The 21,960-nt window shown below is 38.3% G+C and overlaps 1 protein-coding gene across 1 annotated transcript in view; it reads left to right on the forward strand.

The window, feature by feature from the left end:
- LOC124589362 (unconventional myosin-XV) overlaps positions 1-21,960 on the forward strand; it is a 931,914-nt gene that overhangs the window by 892,667 nt on the left and 17,287 nt on the right. Inside the window, exons 50-55 of the mRNA XM_047131550.1 lie at positions 3,599-3,725; positions 4,465-4,638; positions 8,754-8,967; positions 10,945-11,126; positions 13,455-13,616; positions 15,958-16,113. Of these exons, the coding sequence (XP_046987506.1) occupies positions 3,599-3,725; positions 4,465-4,638; positions 8,754-8,967; positions 10,945-11,126; positions 13,455-13,616; positions 15,958-16,113 (1,015 nt within the window). The remainder of the gene's footprint in view (positions 1-3,598; positions 3,726-4,464; positions 4,639-8,753; positions 8,968-10,944; positions 11,127-13,454; positions 13,617-15,957; positions 16,114-21,960) is intronic.

Genomic DNA, 21,960 nt, shown 5'->3' on the forward strand with positions numbered 1-21,960 from the left:
GCCCATCATAAATTGCAGTGTCTTTTGTATAATTATTGTCTTTCAGTAAAAGAGTCATATCTCTTTGTCTCATTGCACATTACTTCAGTTACCTTCTGTACCAGACTGTGCAGTTCTTTTTATGTGTGGTCCAACTTTCATTGAGCTGTGTTACTTGGCATTGGCACATCACACAAAAGTTACTTTCCCAGCCAGAATGATACTTCAAGCTGTCGGGTATTCCTGCTCTGCATAGTGCATCCAAATACCACACAATTTATTTTCATGTTTCCATTTTTCCTCTTAGACAATTTAACCAGATTTTCTATAATTATATTACTTTCTTAAGTCAGAATTGGAATGACTTTCACAGTACTTAGGATTACGCTGTTAGTTTGAAATGTACCTTACAGTGTCTACGCAAACAAAGATTTTAAAGTCTTACACTAGCCAGAGCTCTCTTTGCTAATGCTTAATTGATGTTCTTATTGCCACTTATATTGCAATACTGTTGAAAACACCAGTGCTAGTGACGAAAAGTTAAACATAAATGAGAAGGGAAAGAATATTTCCTGAACGTGAAGTATGTAAGGTTACAGAATAATATACTGGCATACAGCAAAGTGCAATGCCTGTAAATTCTGAAATCAAAGGTACCCTTAAAAAAATAACAAATCTGTAACTCTCAGCACAAGAAATTAGTTAATAGTCAGTTGGTTAGCTCTAGCTGCCACTTGTACTTGTTAGTGACGTTTCGTGTGTGAGGTGGTTCAAGAGCCCTTTTAATAGTAGCTTGCACTCCTGGAAGGGTCTAGTGTAGAGGTCTGAGAATTCTTTGTGGCAGCTGCAAAGTTGCTGTTTGTCTCCCCTGTGAATCCTGGACATGCTCCACAGGATTCAACTTAGGAGATCCCACTGGCCAATCTGAATGATGGATATCTTCATGAGAAACATCTACCAGAAAAGTGCTGCTCTGGTTGGCATAATAGGCAATATTAACTACTCTTAGTAGGAACCAATCAGCCATATGTCCCTGTTGAGGGGGGGGGGGGGGGGGGGGGTAAATTTTCTCAATGCTTGTTCCTATATTACTACTATTCTGAAATGTAAAAAGGCAACCATATTTATGTTTTCTATAACAGGAGGCAATACTATGCAAAATGTGCTCCATTAGCAACACTGATGCCTTTGGTTATTGTTACCATTTTTGCTCAGTAAGGAGGTGAGCTTGTAAACTTCTCTGCCACCCTCCCTCCCTCCCCCCCCCCCCCCCCCCTCACCCACCCCCAGCCCCACAAGCAAGCGAATAATAAATTAATTACATAACTTTAATTTTTTGAGGAGACAATTAAAATTTTACGATTACCCATTCTTCATACCACACTTTATCAATGGGCTGTGATTTTTTGTATTGGCTCCTCTTGCAGAGTGCTACAGTACTGTAATGCAGACATTTCTCCATGTACCGACTGTGCAGGCACATACTTGCAGACAGACATAAAATTGTGTAACTTTATTTTTTCAAGGCAATAATTAAAACTTTGAGTGCCCTCATGGTGACTACAGCTATGACAACCACAAGGCCTTTGACAAAATATACCCTCAGTATACGCCCATGACCATTCAAGACCGTTCACTGAACTGTAACTGTGTGAGACAATAGACATTAATTCAAGATTGTATTTGAGTGTTCCTTCTGCTCCATTCATATCTTATATTAACTGTTGACCCCACTGCAGTGAAGCTTTCAAGAAAGGTGAATTCTTGCAACTTCATAGTTCACACTGACTACAGAAAATACTCTATTTCTCTGCTACAAAACAATGCCTTGGTATTTGTGTCTTCATTCAGGTTAATCAAACAGATATTTTCATTGTTAATCTTTGTGGCTATATTTTTGCAGTTACTATGAACACTGTATATCCTGTAGACAGGAATAAACAGTACTCATCTTTCGCAGGTGAATTTTACTTTATTTCTTAACTGTATATGTTTTGCACAATTACTTTAGGAGTCTTCATTTGCCTGCAGCAGAAATGATTGTTATAATTATTAATTTAATCAGATTATATTGTTTCAAGTTCTTTAGTTTGGACATTTAGTGCAGTACTGTTTATTTTCTGCTGAAAAATACTTGTTTCTTGGTTAAAGCATTTTAAAATTGGCATCTGTTTTATGGATTATAAATTGTGGGATGTGGAAGTTTTTAATTACATGAGATAACTATCTTAGCTGGCGTGACCGTCATAGGAGGTGGCTTCAAGGTTGCATGCTGAGCAGCAATGGCAGTGCGTGCAGCAAAGCATATCTTCAGTTGTGTGCAGAGTACTTGGTGGGGAGAAAGTGCTCTCCTGCTCATGATGCGTGTCTTCAGAGTTCCTGCTGTCCCCGCAGATGAATACAACTTGTTTGTGTGGGACGCTGCTATTTTTTTGTTGTTTGAGATTTTGATTAGGTGTTACCTGTGAGTGTTTTACTGGTCCTGGATACAAGCTACATGAGTGAGTCTAAAGATCATTCACAATACATTGATTATTCCAGAACATTGGGAATTGTTTGGAAGTGAAGCTATGTGTCTCACACTGTAACTCATCATGTATCATTATTCATCATCCTGTATGTACTATGAAAAACCAAGGTATATACCTACACAGTGCCATAAGATATATGTTCTTAGTTAGATTAACTGTGCAGTGCTTCTGTTTTTATAGTAAAGATGGCACAGGTTGCTTGGTGGTAACTGTTAAATGAATAGTCACAATATGAGGTAATTTTACTTACGTTGTTATAGTAATGTTCCATAAAATTACCTCTTATATTTTCCTAATCTTAATAAAGTTTAAAGACATTATTATCAGGCATTTCCTTCCAATCAGTTGTCCACTAAGGTGGATTTTTTTGCAGTTTCTTTGAAGTTTATCAAATGCTATGTGTAAGATAACTCTCAGTGGTATTTCTGACAAAATACTTTCATGTAATATTTTTAGAAATTGTGGCAGTGATGATTTCCTAAGTACTCAAGGCAGTGTATCATATTTTATCCTATCTGTTCTGATTATTAAATCAGTTTAGAAATTGTAAATTATCATTGCATTTTAATACTGGTTCTACCAGTAGACATGAAATGTTTGAAACAGAGTATGGCATTGACATTGAATCTCCTCACTTTAGTTTGCCACTTATATTCTCACAAATTAAAAAAATAATAATATTCTTGTAATGTTTTAAAAGTTGTGATCTGATTGGTCACAATGATTGATTATTGCTAATACCTAAAAGGGTTTTATCTGTATGTCTCTCTACTAGCCATACTGGCAGCACACTGTGGATTCTCATGACAACATAAGACATGTTTGGATGTAAGATGTGTTTCTTATATCTCCTACTAGGATATAATCAACATGAAAATGCCTTCTACTATTTCTTGGAATGACATATAAATAAGCATGGACATGAATACTGAAATAAGTTTCACATATTCGCTTATGTATGCCAGTATCACAGTGATTCTTACATTTGTGAAAGTCACAGAGAATGCAATTCTTGAAAGCTATGCCTAGTACTTCTGCTTACTGTTGAGTAATACTTTTCTTGTTGTAATTAATTCTGAAAATTTCAGGTTTGAGATGCTTAAAGCAGCTGATGGATCCATCAGTGGCTCCTTGAAAGTGATAGAGAGTCTAAAAAGTAAGAAGAACAAGAGCAAGAAAGGCAACAAGGAGAATGAATGGACATGGAAAGAACAGGTGAACAAATTATATGATTATATATATCATTAAAAGACTCTGAGAATTAAATCACAATTACTGTTCTGGAATAAATTTTGCTGTTAGTATATATGGAAATTAAAGTTTTTAATTACTGCCAGTTTAAATGTGTTTGGCTCTCAAGTCAAGTAAACCTTGATGTTTCATTAAGAATTCTGTAAAAAGACTAAGGTCCTTATTTTCTGTGTTTCCTGGTTCAAGGTTTGGGGTGACTTCTCATTTTGTTCAATAGTATTGTGTATATGACAGCCTTTTTCTGTATTCAATGTTTATCAGAATGAAGGAATTTTAGAAAATAGCAGAAGCTGAAATTTCAGCTGTGCTTTGGCTTTTGTCTCTCTCTCATTTTTTACTGTCATTTTGAATGAGAATTTCTTGTTGTCATTGCACTGTCATTCCTTCAGAGGTATCTTACTTGTGTTTGGTTTTATGTATCATATCATAGTTTGGAGTTTGCATATCTGATTTCAACATGTATACTTCACGTTGAGATCACTACAGATTGTTACATTTGATAGCTAAAAAAGAACTATGTAAGTCTTAGAAGTTCTGAAATGCTAATTAATAATCAATTTAGGTGCATTTTGTATGTAAACTGCGTTCATACTTGATATAGTACTGTAATTTATTTGAGCTTGTTGTCATTTTTTGTTTGTATGTGACATTTATACACTGGTATTGCTTTCCATATGATAGTCAGTGCATCTCTTTTTTGTAGGTGGATCTGGTGAAATTTAGTTCATCACCAATTGAACAATCGTTATTACGCCTGGATTCCGTTGAACTCAATGATTTAGCCATTGAATGTTTTGTATCAATTATGAGATATATGGGAGACCTCCCCATGCCAGCTGATGTGACAGAGGTCAAATGTGTTTATACTATACTTATGGTGAGTATTTGTTTCTTTGTGGTACATCTTTAGAACAACAAACAATTTTTGTAGACACTCATTCCATATGGAATGCCTTTACTACTCGTAGTGTATTGCACTTAAGTGACAGCTTACATATCTTTCTGAAACTAACATAGTTGGAAAGCCAGTTTTGTATTAGGCAAGACTTTAAAAAGAAACAGAATGTAACTTGATGAACATCACACTACTGTGCTTCAGTGCCCACACTAAAAGTGATGAAATCAGTTCTCATGTTGTATGAGCTTGATTTTTTCTTCCATTTGAGATCAAAGGAATTAAAATAATTAATTAAACTGAAAGTAGCATGAAAATATTCAAAACTCTTGCGTGTTCACGGAACTCTTAATTATTGTCTGACAGCATTCCATAGAAATAAAATAAAACAAAAATTAGGATTCTTAAGTTTTATGTTTGTTCTCTGTGGTGTGCATAATATGACTTGTTTTTTGTAAGGTGCCACTATAAGTGGTAGGTGTTATGTGACTGCATGCACTACCAATATTTTCCAAAATGCTGTGCATAAAAATGGAATTTTTTTAGGGCTCATACCTTGGATTCTGTTGTTGGTAGGAAGGCAGGGTCAATCCCTTGGGTTAGGGACCATTTGTATACCCAACAAAAGGATCGTCTTACTACAAAGATCCTACAGTACAGAGTCAAAATTTGAATATCACACACTTCCTCCAGCTTAGGCAAATGAGCAAATTGGTTGGCTATTTGTGCATTAAATGTGGTCTACAGGGCACCTTACGGGGCTTATGGAGGCGGTCCTGGAAAAAAAAAGTGTTTTCACCATTTTTTGTCATCAGCAGTGGGTATGTAAATAATTAACCACAACAAATTGCTCAGATTTTAATGATGTATTCTGTAGGCATTTATCTAGAAGTGCCATTATCGTCTTTTCAAAAATCTTTATCCATTATCAAGAAACACCCCAAAAACATGGTTTTTGGATACTTAAACTGAGCTGCAGATTCCAAGATGGCTATCCACAACAAATGACTGAAACTTTTACAATATATTTGTAAGATCCCGATCTCAAACAACCTTGACAATTTCTCTGAATCTTTATCCATTTTCGAGATACGGATGTTCAGTGTTGCTCTGCTGGTATACGAAAATATGCATGTAAAATCCGGTGTGAGGCAAAAAAATGTAGATAATAAAGTGACGTAGCAAAGAAAAATATGCTGTAAAGTGACACCGTTATCATCAGAAGGGTTCTGGTAAGCACAAAATTTTTGTGTACATAAAACCCAGAGTGAAGTGTAAAATTAGTTTAATGTTATTTCAGTTTCACATAAGTAAATATCAAAATTTTACCAAACCATAAAGTTATTTTCGTATGAGGGACATGGCCTGCTGCGGCAGGAAGGAGAAGGGAACCAGCTGAAAAATGCTCCTATGGAAGCACAAAAAAGGCTAATAGGTTCATGTTTTAAAAGACCCTGACTGAAAAATGAGGTACCATTGCCTCATTCTACCTTCCTCAGCATCTTTAAAAATTTCCCAAAAATTTTGACATGTGAATATATTCCTGCTTTTTTATGCTAAGAGAAGAGGAGACAGTGGCACTGGGAAAGAGATGGAAAAGTGATAAATACTGGAAGACAGTAGACTGTGGTTATTTTATAGAAAGAATGAAGGAGACATTGCAGTATGAAAGAAAGACAGGGACACTGTGGCAGTGGAAGATAATTGACAATGACAGCGACCGTGACAGAGTGAAGGAGACAATACCAGTACAGAGAAGGAGAATGTGGAAGTGGGTGAGAACCAGTGATGAAAAGAGACAAGAGTGTATGACAATGACATTGGAGAAGAGACAGCAGCAGTGGGAAGGAATGAATGAGATGGTAGCAGCAATAAAGACTGAGAAGTAGACTGTGACAGTAGGAGGAGACAGTAGTAGCAGGACAGAGCAAAGGAGACTGCAGCTGTGAGACAGGAGATGGTGACAGAGAAACACTGAGATAATAACAATCAATTCGGCTGAGTGAGTGAGTGAGAATGGGCAAGTGGGTTTGGATGGACTTAACAGTTTGGAGAGCTTGTAGTAGTTGGAGGCGACTTGCACATTAAAAAGAGTGTGAATATGTTTGCATGCCAAAATTTTAAAGATGCTGAAGAAGGTAGAATGAGGTAACTGGTACCCCACTTTTCAGTCAAGATCTTTTAAATAGGTGCATATTTGCCTTTTTTTGTGTTGTGATAGGCACATTTTTCCGCTGGTTGCTAAAAGCTTTAAATCTTTGCAAATATTGACTGTAGATTCATGGACAGGTCTTAATAATCATATTCAAACTTCATTTTTTTTTGTCATTATTTATAAGATACTGATGTCTAGAGTCCTCATTTGATAAGTCTTTCATCATTATGGATATGGTGCTTGATTCTTGTGCTCTTCCTAACACTACATAATATAAGGCGATGAAAGGTATTGATGTCACAAGTTCTGTATGATCTTATAATGAACTGTGTATGTTATGGTGTTAAGTGGAACTGGGGAAATAGCCAAGCATTCAACTAAAAACCACATTGAGCCTGGTTTGTGTACCACTCGTCACTAATCCGTACATGGATTTGCTCCTTTTCTCTTAGGCTAGTGCTATATAAATTATACTTTATGAGTAGCCTAAGTTAATGAACTCATCCATACTACACTCCAATCTACAGAAAATAAATTGATTGAGTCAGTGTCTTTGTTCACTTGTTAATTAGCTTTGCTTTGTACATCAGATTTAATGTCAAAATTGATTTTGCAGTCCTGCAATAAACAGTAAGCCTAGTTCCCCTAGCATTTTGTTGTTTTAACCATTATGTTATTTAATTTTAACCATTTATTGCTATTATGCTGGTCCCAGCCATAGATAGAGCAAAAACATTGTGATGTAGAACAGATTACTACGAGATTTTTTTCTGAGAGGATATTGCTTCACAAACTAAACATAATTATATCAAACTGTACAATTAACAAAAAAAATAATTCTTCTATAACTCTAAGACTCATGTTAAAGGCTGTAACAGCATGTTACCACTTGTTGGAGAACAAATTGAAAATAAAATAATGTTCAGCAATTAATTACCAGTGTCAGCCTCATTGCTTTTTATACATGCATCACTACATCTATGTAATCTGCTGTAGAAATCTAAACCATTCCTGCTGTAGTGACAGTGAGCATAAAAATTTCTGTTTAGTTCATTTAGTAAACACACACTGTCAGTATGAAATTTTCGCTCTGCAGCGGAGTGTGCACAGATTTGAAACTTCCTGGCAGATTAAAACTGTGTACTGGACTGAGACTCGAACTCACAGGAGAACATCTGTGAAGTTTGGAGGCTAGGAGATGAGGTACTGGTGGAAGTAAAATTCGTGCTTGGGTAGCTCAGTTGGTAGAGCACTTGCCCACGAAAGGCAAAGGTCCTGAGTTCGAGTCTCAGTCCGGCACACAGTTTTAATCTGCCAGGAAGCTTCGCACACTGTCATTGTTCTTCATTGTTATAGAATAACTGTAAACATGAAGAGGTAGCTTTGTTTTGATTTGAAGATGGATGTTATTTTAGTTTGTGTACTTACAATGACATACTACCAGTCATCTTACAGCTGAGTTTACAAGTCACTAATAGAGCAACAAAAGAGGCATGTGCATTGTGTGTTGATATTATTTGTACAATCATGTTTCTGCTTTATGTTAATGATCCAGTCCATTAACACAAAGAAGAAGATATTGTTGAAGATATTAGTAAGTAATATTTTTGGAAAGAATCACTCACTCTGCAGCAAATTCCATGCAATAGTGAAATATCCTGTTAGATCACAACTGTATGGCAGACTGGAGCTAGAACTCATAGGGTCCAGAGTCAAATCTTGGTCCAGCACTTACTTTTAATCTGTCAGGTAGTGAATATTTTGTTTAATTGTTGGCAGAATAAAAGTTTGCATTTAATTACATGACTGAGCCACTTATGACAGTTGTGAAACGGACAGGTGTAAACATCTGTTTCATATAATGCTGGTGCCTCTCTGTTTCCTAAAGACTGGTAACCAGAATAATTAAGATCAACAATGAATGTTTTTAATTTTTTTCCAGCATTGTCACAAACATGAGCAGTTACGTGATGAGGTCTACTGTCAACTCATGAAGCAGACCACCAACAATAAGTCAACAAGGCCAGACTCTTGCCAACGTGGCTGGAGGCTTTTTAGTATAGTGGCTGCATATTTTGTGTGTTCGGATGTACTTCGACCTTATCTATTTAAATATCTTGAAACAGCTGCTTATGATAAGAGAAGAGCATACCATGGTAAGTATTATACTTTTAATCCTGCTAATGAACACTTTGTGATGTTTTTGGAGTGATATTTCTGCATTGTGTTCTGTGACTATGGTACACATCGACAATGAAGGTTGTACATGTTGAGAGGTCATTGTCAAATAGTATATGACTGTGCAAGGTTAGTAAAGTGTGAAAAGTTTTTCTATGTACTGGAGATGAATCAAATTTATGGTGGCACATGGCTGTAATGAGAAGCTTTATATTTTACTCACTGATGGTCTGAAACAATGTAGATTCATATTGCGCAACTTGGTGCCGTTTCTATTAATGAGAATTCAAAGTAAGACATAACTAAGTTTTCTGAAGATATGTTGAGCACATAACAAGTAGTCATGTGATTCTTATACATCAGATATATTGCCTGTTTGATTGATAAACGATATATTTTTGGGTTTGTGGCTGTATTAATGATTTTATTAATGATTTCATTCCTGTACATAATGGTTTAATGACTGATCTCTTCCTCATAAGATATGCAATTCCTCTTCTTCATATTGACAATATACAGTAGCGCCTGTATTTTATTGTAAATGTGGAACAAAATGTAATAAGTTATCTCCTGCTACATGATTGATCTCCATAGTAAATTTCCATTGTACAGTAGTAATTTTTGATTAATAAGCTATGTTGTTAACTTTTTTGCAGTTCAAATGGTAAGACATTTTTAATGTGGAACTATTCACTCCCTTCTTCTATTCCTTTCTCCTGTAGGGAAGCAAGTAAACAAGATATCCCATCCACTTTTGGCATTTTTCTCTGACTTCTCACCTCAGACCTCAGCTACAAGAAACGGGAAGTCTTCAGTCAGATTGTATATTTTCTTCGACACCCAGCTGCCCTTATCTGCAGTCCCTCAGTATTGTTCAAAGTAGCAGCCACAGCTCCATTTTCATCATGAACAAAAGCCATGCTGATGGCAGTTGAATTAATGAAGGACAGTGTTGCCACATAACCATGTTACTGATAGTTGTCTCGTTAGTAATCAGTATTTCGGTGTGATACTGTTTGGCCAGTGTTTGCAGTAGAAATGACACTACAACAGCATCATGCATTTATAGTCACATACCAAGGGGAAGGTTTCTTATTGTCAATTAAAGGACAAGGGAACATGAGAGTGGAATAATTGTGATTCTCCTCCCAAATGGCACTTCAGCTGATCTGCAGTACACATGATTTTAGTAAAAAGAATTTCCATAGTGCTATTCAGGTATCAAAAACAGGTGGAAATGCTAAACAACTTCATATGTTAATATTTTTGAAGGGTTTAGCAGCTGAAATTAAATAACAATAAAAAGATAGCCTGTTAACTCAGACTGTTAATTTCACTATATTGTAGCACATACATATAGTGAACTTGTGGAACCAAAAATAGTTTACTGTAGGGCTGAAATAGAAAGGAATAGACATCTACATCTTTTTTCGCTCTCCTGCCACACAGATGACACTGCTTTTTTTTCTCAGTCCACAACGTTTGATGTTAGTCCTCATCAAGACTGATAGGAAAAGATGTTGTGAGAAACAACTGATAAGCTTGGATCAGGTTTTAAAAGAATAGAAAAATAGGGGGGTGGGGGGGGGGGCTAGGATTTTGAAATTTTGGGTTTGCTATGATATTGTCAGAATGCCTACTCTTCAGAATCCATATGTGTGTATCGAACCATTCAATATTGATTAATAATTCCCTAGTCTTCATTTGTATAAAAACAATTCAAAAACAGAAATTATGATAACATCACTTACATTGTATTTCACAGTCCTTCAGTTTAAAACAGGAAATGAAATGCAGAGGACAAGAATGGCTTATATAAAAGGAATCATGAATGTGTCAAATCATGTATTTTTTCTTGCTTAGACGTATATGAAAAATATAATAGCTAATAATAAAACTAATGCCCTTACCACACATGACGATTTCTTTTAATTGCAATGGTTGTAATGTTACAGGTACTGCAACTGTGTGCCTGCATAACCTACGTAAAACTTTTAAATATGGTGGTCGAAAAAATGTTCCAAGTGTAGAGGAAATTACTGCTATCAGTGCAGGACGCAACTCAAAACGACAGATATACCGCTTACCTGGAGGCACAGAACGAGTTGTAAACACCAAGTGCACTACAGTTGTTCAAGTATGTCACTATTTTTGTCCCATCATCTGAGGAATGCTTATTAAAGAAGTGTGTTGTGTGTGTGTGTGTGTGTGTGTGTGTGTGTGTGTGTGTGTGTGTGTGAGTAAGAGAGTGGAGGCGAGGTCCCTATTGATTAAGGAAGCAGTGTTCAGCTGTCCATCTAACTATTCTGGTTTTGTTTTCATATAATTGCCCAGCAAAACTTCATTTTAATACTGGAATAGTCTTTCAGAAAATGTACAGCCGATAACTCCACCAAACCTCCAGATCTTAGATAACATTGCTCTTCCTGTATAGCACTTTTAGCTTGTCCTTTTTTTGCCGTTTTGTAAACAGTCAGTTAGTTGTGAAAACAAGTACAGTAAATATATAGTCATAAGTAACTGATTTAGAAGTAAAATCAAACAATCGAAACTCCAGGTTGAATATCAACTATGTAATGAAAAGATAGATTGCTACTCACAGTAAAGATGACATGTTAAGTAGCAGACAGACACAATAAAAAGGCACTTACACATTATCTTTTGACTTAAGCCTTCATCAGAAATTGGAAACACACACACACACACACACACACATTCATGCACAGAAGCAAGCACACATTTTGCACCCATGACTGTCATCTCCAGCGGCTCGTATCGGAATGGCATTCCAGTACACATTGCCAGAGAAGGCAGTGTGTGTATATTCCCTTTTCCAACAAAGGATTTGCCCAAAAGCTAATGTGTATGTCTTTTTGGTGCGCCTGTCTGCTAATCAACATGTAATCTTTATGGTGAGTAGCAATATAGCTTTTCGTTATATTGTTGAACTAGAAGTAAATGCTTCATTGGAGAAAGAGTACACAAGTTATGACAATAAATGGAGTAGTTTGGGATGTTGTGTGACAAGGATCTTGTCAGATCTCTTATACTGGATGTCAGCATGAAACTCATCTGGCAGGCTTGTTAACACAGATGATATTGACACTTACAATCATAATCAGTTTGTGCATGCCTGGCACATGAGACACTCATACCTGCAGGTACTGGACTCTCTGTGTGCCATTGTTTCAAGGAAGCATTATGAGTAGGCCTGACCTGGGAAAAATTGGTGCTGATACGAAAAATCATATACCAACGTAGAGGTAGAAAACAACCATACCATTCAGAACTGCCACCTTGCTGATGCATCACATTGAAGCAAATCATATACCCATGTAGGGCTAGAAAACAACCATATTACTGAGAACTACCACCTTGCTGTGGAGTAGATAAGTGCTACATCACACAAATGTATCTCTACTTACTGAATGTCGGAGAGCACAGAGATGAGCATGGACTGTGGAACACCAGCGTAGGATGTTTGAAGCCTGGAAAAAGTCATTTTATGTATTGGTATATGCATTGGCAAAGTATTACTGTGTCAAAACCCATGTGAGTCTATGCATCCTATTTGCCAAGAGGGTAACTTTTAGGCATGTGGTGGATGTAGTCTCATGTAGAAGATATTTAAATGGGGTGAGAATGGCACCTCTGATGTGTGTGACATTATCTTTCACCAGCAAACAATACAGAAACCAACTGTCTGATCTTGGAATTGGATCCAGCTGTGACCAATCTACATGAATTGTGAGCAATGGTTGAGTACTGAATGTTGAAGATGGCTCTCCAGTGCTTCAGAGTCTTATTGAATCCACGCTGTTGCTGCTATCATCAGGACAAAAGTATAGATGTCTCTAATTCCATTGCTCATGAGCATAATATGTCTATATTTTGTTTCCTTTTTTTTATATCATTGTTGTTTGATTTATGTTATATTGCATTGTGAGAATCACACTGTATCCATTTCCGAAAACAACAGAAAGTGAAATTAAAATAATTACAGGCACCAGATGGTCTAGCCAGTACTAAACTTCATGATGTGTAACAGCCAGTGGATACATAAAGCAACTGTGTTTATCTGTTGGCTGTATGAGACGCAGTGCCACCTCAGGGCAAATAATAACCATTCTGTCAGTTGCTTCATAAATTTAATAATTTTCAGGATTAGTTTTTTCTTATAATATAGTTTTAATAATTAATCAGACACATTTTATCATTTTTTACTTAAGTTATCAGTTTTCATCCAGTCTTCTTGAAGTAGTCTTGGCTGTGACAATACAGACTGGCTAACAATGTGTAAGAAAGTGAATAATCTCTCATACATGCTAACAGAGGAATCAACTTGGCGAATGTTAACTGTGTGATTATTTGTACATTCATGGGTGTAGTATTCACACATAATGAAAGAATACACATGTTGTTGTTTCAACAGTTATTATTCAGGCTACCAATATTTTATTTTCAGGATGTGATCGAGGAGATGTGTGCTATGATAAATGTACAGTCTCCAGCAGAAATGGATGAGTTCTCATTGTACTGTATAGTAGAAGGGGATACATTTACAATGCCACTGGCACGTGAAGAATATGTGCTTGATGTGACCACAGAACTCCACAAAAACCAGCAGGTATTTTCAGAGACATATATTCAGCTTCTTCCTACAGATGTCATGAAATATTATATTAATAATGAAAGTAATCCTCATTTTTAATTTTATTTTCCTCCTTGACTTGCTTTAATGATGGTAGAGACAATTATTTCTTTGGCTTTCACTGTGCTGGCTTTGAATGTTGCTGTCATATATTATTTTGAAAGTACTGTTTCCTGCTTATTTTTTTATATAGAAATATTAAAACAACTTTATTTTTATGTTCACATTGACTAAAACATGCAAATATCCTAAGCAATGTTGTGTGGACTGTGAAAATGATACTTCAATTGCCATTTCATTTTTCTTAGATGAAAACAAATTATAAATGTTATTCACAGTTCTCTTGGTAAACCCACAGACATTCCTTTGTTAGGCTGATGGTAGAAACTGTTTGGTAAAAAACAACAGTAACAATTAGATTCAGATAAGAAGGCTTAAAATAGAATATTTTACTTAAAAATACACATGAATTACACAAGCTAGGAGATACATACCTGGTTGAACCTTTCAAGGATTACAAACAAAAATGAAGAATACGCAACCACAGCTAATAGATGTATGGCACATGGACAGCACGAGAGGGGTAGAGAGCAGTTGAGCTTGAGCAATCAAAGCAAGCCATCGTTGCCATTGTGCACTTCCCTGTTGAGACTGAAGAGAGCTGGGAAGGTTTCCTCGTGTTGCTGGTGACTGTGAAATATGCACAATTTTCATTGTCTTCACTTTTACGACATAAGCAAAATTTGCCGTCATTTCACGCTGCAGCATGGGTAAAGGGAGATGAGCAGGAGAGAAAGCCAACTCAGTGAAAGGGCTATCAGCAGTGCTGCTGTGTGAACTTGTTGATCCCTCCAAGAAGAAAGGTGACAGTCATACACTAGTCCCTCCTCTCTTCAACCAATGCATAGGCATAGATGGAACAAGCTGTATGACAAGATGTTGAGCTGCTGCAATCTTGATCTTGGTCTTGAGTCAGTTGCCATAGATTCTGGCAGAGAGCATGGCTGACTACGGGGCACATGACCAGTGTGGTCACCTACATAGAGGTGCACAAGAAGAAGAAGACACCAATAAAGCAGTTCTGGAAGATGACCAAGGTGCTCCTCCATGTGCTGCCTTGGATAGGCAGTGAGTGGCGGCCGAAGAAGGCAGCTGGTTGCAGGGCTATAGCAGTCAAACGGCGTACCCAGACAAACAGGAGGAATCCACTGATGTTTCTCATCACTGTACAAGTGGCATTGCCCTGAAATACATCGAGTGCTCAGGCAGATATGACAGCTGTGCTTGTGACAGAAGAAAAGAAGAGGCACTGACATGTGCTCTTTGTGTGGCCAAAGCCGGGCAACAGACAACATCATGACCAATAATAAACACCCTCAATGGAGAAGGTGCTGAAAGATTCTGGCACCCAAGACAACACAACCAGTACATGAGGAGATGACAAGAGCTGCTGTTGACTGTGAACGGACGGAATATCCCACCAGTAGCAGTGGTGGTGAGGGACTGGCTGCCAACAGAGGGGAGGCAGGTGCTGCAAGTCACTGACATGCGCTCCACACTATCTGCCACTACTGAGGAGGCCACTCTGGGCTTCAGAGCCATCATGGAGGAAGAGAGGGCTGCTTTCAGGGCTGCCCTGTCTGCTGAAATGGAGGAACCCTGCCATCAGCTGCGGCAACTACACACGGCACTTATGCATGACCTATGTGTTCATACAGAAGAGGAGCCTGCCTCCACCACGACCCAAGTCATGTAGCAGAAGGAGGGGGAAGCCAACACCGAGAAACAGATGCCAGTATTCGCCTTTGCTGCATGGCCACTCAGTTGGGTGATGGACAAGGCATCAGCTACCCTGTCGTGAGTGATTGATACTACAGCTAACATCCAGCAGAGGCAGCATGTTAAGATTAAAGGCATCTGCAGCAAAATCCTGTAGGACATCAGACACCCGCCCATGGCACCTGAACATACCTCGCTGGTGCAGTGAAAGTAGAAGTAGTGGCCAAACTTAAAGAAATTTTCATCTGACTGCATTATTTATGAGTATAAGCTATTTGAAACAATAGTAAAAATGTAAAATATTTCAATGCAGTATGGTCAAACACACCCAGAAGACTTTTTAAAGCAGAAAGTGTTCATGCGTATTATCCATATCACCCGATTTTATTTTGTCAGTTTTCGTTCTTGTAGATATTTTCATAGAAATGCATAAAAGTGCATTCAGTGCCTGTTTTTTTTTCTAATTAGCTAATAGTGATATTGTTGAAAATAGGCTTAGGCATTTTAATAATGTTTCCATTTTTTGTGATTCTTCCAGGTTTTTTACTTAATATTTTGCCGGTCTGTGTGGCATTTCCCTCTACGGCTTGACTCCCATCTTTATATAGAAGTAGTTTTCAACCAAATAGCACCAGATTATCTAGAAGGACTTTTGTTGGTGATGCCAGGAGAGCAATTGGAGCAAGATGTCATTGTGAGTAATTTTAATTCTACTGGTAATGTAAGTGTATGTAATTCAGAGGGGACAGAGAAAGGATCTCTGTGTAGACATATTTGGAAGTTACAGTGAGCGCACTATTGATCATGGGTTTCAATATTTTCCAAATTACATATTTTTGTTTTCACACACGAGTATTTGTCACATGCTCTGACCTCTTTTACCCACTGTGCAACTCATCTGTCTCATTGTTGGCAACTAAAAGTAAGAAAAAATTGGATTTTGAACCCTCTCATGGTCTTCTTAGGAGTCTCTGCTCGAAACACTCAGATGTGAGGAAAGAAGTTTGTCAAGAATGAAACATAGTAAATATGAAAAATATTTGAAGCATCTGTTCACTTATCAGCCAGCGAAGTAGGAATAACTGCAACTAGCTGATGCATATGCCAGCTGAGAAATATTTGTGCAAGTTTTAAAAATTGCTTTCACCCAGATTAAATGATGAAATATGAGAAAGCAAAGATATCATTGTATTCATATGAAGGAAAGGATAACTTTGTTTAAAACCAAATGTTAAACGGTGCGCAAAATACAGGAAAAGATTAGAAAATATCAATATACTGAGAACCAAATGTTAAATTACAGAGTATTTTTAATAATTTGCTGTTCATAGTTGATACGTGAAATATGAAATAAAAAGTAAAAGAAGTATATTTTATGTATTAACGTGATGAAGATGGAAATGATTAAAATGTTCATAAGGAATATGAAAAGAAAGAGAAAGAGTTGAGAGCAAGAAGAAGGGTCAAAACAATATAACAATATTATGAAAAGAATAGATTGCTAATCACCATATAGCATAGACATTGAGTCGTAGACAGGTACAACTACAAGACTACTAAACACGTAAGCTTTCAGCCAGAAGGCCTTCTTATGAAATACACACACACACACACACACACACACACACACACACACACACACACACACACAGCTCACACAAATATGCCACTATCTCTGGTCGCCAGGGCCAGACTGTGAGCAACTGTGCATGATGGAATAAGCAGTTTGGGTGGTGGAGGTAAGGAGGAGGTTGGGGTGAGGAGGGGGAGGGAGAGCAGGGTACGAATGGGGGAAGGTAAAGTGCTGTTTGTGGGAGCATACAAGGACAAGGTGAAGCTAAGATAGGGCAGCTAGGTGCGGTGGGAGTTTAGACAGTAATCAGGGGTTTGGGGGGGGGAGGGGGGAGGGACAGTGGGAAAGGAGAAGTAAATAGACTGTGTGCGCTCTTGTGAAATAGAAGGCTGTGGAGTGGGGACAGGGAATGAGATTGGTGGTTGAAGGACAATGATGAACGAAGGTTGTAGCTAGGATTGTTATGGAAATGTAGGATATATTGCAGGGAGAGTTCCCACGTGCGCTATTTAAGAAAGCTAACATTGGTAGGAAGGGTCCAGATGGCACAGGTTGTGAAGCAGTTATTGAAATGAAGAACGTTGCATTGGGCAGCATGCTCAGCAACGAGGTGGTCCAGCTGTTTCTTGGCCTCAGTTTGTCAGTGGCCATGCATGGGGACAGACAGCTTATTGGTAGTCATGCACATGCAGAATGAAGCACAGTGTTTACAGCTTGGCTTGTAGATCACATGACTGGTTTTACTGGTATCCCTGCCTTTGATGGGATAGGTGCTGCTTGTGACTGGACTGGAGGAGGTGGTGGTGGTGGGACGATGTATGGGTCAAGTCTTGCATCTAGTCCTATTACAGGGATGTGAGCAATGATGCAAGAGGTTGGGAGCATAGGTTGTGTAGGGATGGACAAGGTTATTGTGTAAGTTCTATGGTTAACAGAATACCACTGTGGGAAGGGGGCTGGGCAAATAGTGAATAGAACATTCCTCATTTCAGGGCACAACAGGAGGTAGACGAAACAATGGCAGAGGAGGTGATTCAGTGCTCCAGTCCTGAGTGGCATTGAGTCACAAGGAAATGCTCCTCTGTGAGCAGATGGTAGGATTTTAGGAGGTGGTGGGTGACTGGAGAGAAAAGCCATGGGAGATCTGTTTCTGTACAAGGTTCTCAGTAAGACCTGTGGTATATTTCAAGATGAACTGCTTGTCATTACAGAGGCAATCGCCATGGGCAGCTAGGCTGTATTGAAGGGACTTCTTAATATGGAATGGTGGCAGCTGCCTAAGTGGAGGTATTGCTGGTGGTTGGTAGGTTTGATATGGATGGAAGTACTGATGTAGCCATCTTTGAGATGGAGGTAGACATCGAGGAAGATGGACTGTTGGATTGAGGGGGACCAGGTGAAGCCAGTGGGGGAGAAGGTGTTGAGGTTCTGGAGGGAATGTGGATAAGGTATCCTTACCCTCAATCCAGATCACGAAGATATCACCAATGAATCTGAACCAGGTGAGGGGTTTGGGATTCTGGGTGGCTAGGAAGGTTTCTTTCTAGATGGGCCATGAATAGATTACCGTAGGGTGGTGCATGTGGGTGCCCATTGCCATCCCCTGGATTTGTTTGTAGACAATTTCTTCAAAGGAGAAGTACTTTTGGGTAAGGATTTAGTTGGTTGTGGTGACCTGGGAGGAGGTTGTAGGTTTGGAATCCATAGGGAATTGGGAAAGGTAGTGCACAATAGCGGCTAGGCCACGGCATTAGGAATGTAAATGGAGGTGGCATCAATAGTGACAAGCAGGGCACCATGTGCTAAAGGAACGGAAACAGTTGAGAGTCGGTGGAGGTAGGAGGGTAGGTTGTAGGTAATAAGCTAGAGGTGTTGATGTATGAGAGCAGAGGTTCTCTCAGTGGGGGCACAGTAACCAGCCACAATAGGGCATTCTGGGTGCTTTGGTTTATGGGCTTATGGAAGCATATAGCAAGACTTGTTCCATACATCCTCCCACAACCACCTACTCTAATCCAGTCATGCCACCACCAACTCTAGTCCAGTCACAAGCATCTCCTATCCCATCAAAGGCAGGGCTACCTGTGAAACTAACTGCAACCACTGTGCTTCATTTTACGTGGGCATGATTACCTACATGCAGTCTGTCCACGTGCATGGCCACCAACAAATTGTGACCAAGAAACAGCTGAACCAGTTGGTTAGCATGCTGCCCAATGCGATGTTCTTCATGTCAGTGACTGCTTTGCAGTCTGTGCCACCTAGATCTTTCCTGTCAACACCAGCTTTTCTGAATTGCAGAGGTGGGAATTTTCTCTGCAATACACCCTACATTACCACAACCCTCCTGGCTTCAAACTTGGTTAGTCATTGTCCTTCACCCACCTATTCCCTTCACTGTTCCCACTACACTGCCTCCTCTGTTCCACAAGTGCATCCATAGTCCTTTTACTTCTCTCATTTTCTGATCCCCCCACCCCTACCTTCCTCTAACCTCCCAACTGCACCTAGCTGCCCTACCCTCCCTCCACCTCCTCCCACAAACAGCACTTTACCATCCTCCACCCGTACCTTGCTCTTCTGCCTTCCCACCTCAGCCTCCTCCTTACCCCCACCTCCAAGATTGCTTCTCACATCATGTGCAGTTATTCGCAGTCTGGCCACAGCAGGCAGAGGCAGTGGTCGTCTGTGTGTGTGAGCAGTGTTTGCATGAATATGTGTGTTTATCTTGTCTATTTCATAAGAACGTTTTGTGGCCAAAAGCTTACATGTTTAGTAGTCTTTTTGTTGTATCTGTCTGTGACTCAATGTCTCTGCTATATGGTGAGCAGCAGTGTATTTTTTTCATGATATTGTCATTATTCAATCCTGGATTTTCCATCACTTAATATAACAATACATGTGTATAAATGTGCAAAATGAAATAACAATGGAGAGCAGAAGCAGGAAAAGAATGAAATTGAATAATTTAAGTATGACAAAGAAGATAGCAGGCGAAAAACTAAGGATGAAGAGACAAAAGTAAAGTGGTACCGTGAGCATTGCACCAGTCAGAGAGCCAGTTCCAAGTTTTTGAGTTTGAAAGCCCTGGTCTTTAAAGTGTAAAGTGGTAGTGGCAGAACATATAAAGCATTTTTTCCTTTGCATCACGCAAATGGATGAGAGTCGAGAGATAAAATGATGTTGTAAGTGGTACTATAGAGGCTAACAGGTATGTTGTGTATCTTAGATGGATAACAAAAAGTTGGCACATGAAATTGCAGGGAAGATTTATTATGGAATCAGTTTAGTTTCAAGGGGAAGAAAGTTAGGATGAGGAATGCAGTCAACCATATCTTGTTTCAGGGAACCATCTTGGCATTAATTTCAACTGGTTTCAGGAACCTCAAAGACCAGATAGCTGTAAGGGAATTTGAAATCTGTTGATGATTTTGGCATAATGTATCAGCGGCATTGCAGCATGGCTGGTAACGTATGTTTATGACGATCGTTTGCTATGGCATAAATATCACATGTGGGTGACAAGATTTTGCAAAAGCACCTTGCAAATTTGCTCACGTTCAGATCTGGTACTTACTTATAATAATGAATATGAATTTAATTTAAACCTGTTGAAGAGTTCAAATTTGCAAACACTTGCAGTGACCAGAAACGCGCGACATGCCCCCGCTGCCTCTTCTCACCCCCATGCCTCTACCATAGCAAAGAATATAATTATATCTCTGCCCACAGAGCATTGCGACCTCTTTTCACATTGCACTTGATTTCTCGATCAGTATATCATCAATAGAAAGAAAATTAAATACATTGCCTTTGAAATTGCTGACATACTTTTATTTTGGTTCTGGGGGCTTTTGCTTGGAAAGGGGTCACATATTCAGAAAGGTTGAAAAACACTGTCTTAAGGTATTGTTGCTAAACTCCACGAAAAAGATCCAATCCAAAACCAAAAAAAATGATCTCCTTTCACACAGAATTATTGTGGATTAGAAGTGAATTGCTATGGTGTAAGCATAACTACCTTCCCAAACTTCTCAACCTTTCTCTATCACATTTTCTGTAAACCATCAGGTTGACACACCCAAATGTTATGATGTACATAAACACAACACAAGAAACAAGCACAGTTATTACAGACAGAAATAAAAGTAACAGACCTCAGACCACATATCACTGGCTCAGTGTAATACTACAAATTGCAAGAATCCATAAGAGCACACACTGGAGGTCTATTTAAAAGAAAAATAATATGTTTTCTTATAAACAAATATGTGTATTCTAAGCTGTACCTGTTATGTATTAACCTTTCTAAATAAATATGTTGTGTATTAAACCTTTGTTCACAAATATGAATGTTTGTATTCTAACATATATAGTAATTAGCTCTAACAATTAATATTGTATTTCTGAGAATTTATGTCGCTACTTAAAAGTCATCTGGATCCACCATACCAACACAGAGAGTAACAAACTTAAGAAGGAAACTGATTTTCCAACAGATACTGGAACCTTAGTATCCACCATCTCGTAAGTGATCTGTTTTTTTTAATTTTTGCAACATTCACCCTCATCTTCGACGTATAAACACCAAACAGTTGATTGAGAACTATGAGTCTGATTCTTTGATATTGATCTAGTGTTACTTCCTACTGTTTCCTGTGTCCATGTGTATCTTTATGTTGGGTATGGGGCATCATTTCATTACCTCCAGCACCTTTACAAGTTCCCATTCTTATTCCTGTTTCCGATCTACAACTTGACGAAGAATTTTTTTACAAATGTGTTTTTTTTATCTTCAATCTTTCATTGTTATATTGTTTTACAATACCTTATTGCCCTCCAGATTACCCATGGCTATAGAAGATAGTGTACAGAACTTCTGGCTATCCTTTTGAATAAAATCATTTTGGGTATATTTCGTAGCTGTCATATTCATCACTGAAGTAATATTTAAGACTTTATTCTGGC

Source organism: Schistocerca americana, chromosome 2, assembly GCF_021461395.2.
Source record: "Schistocerca americana isolate TAMUIC-IGC-003095 chromosome 2, iqSchAmer2.1, whole genome shotgun sequence".
In the NCBI taxonomy this organism is placed as follows: Eukaryota; Metazoa; Arthropoda; class Insecta; order Orthoptera; family Acrididae; genus Schistocerca; species Schistocerca americana.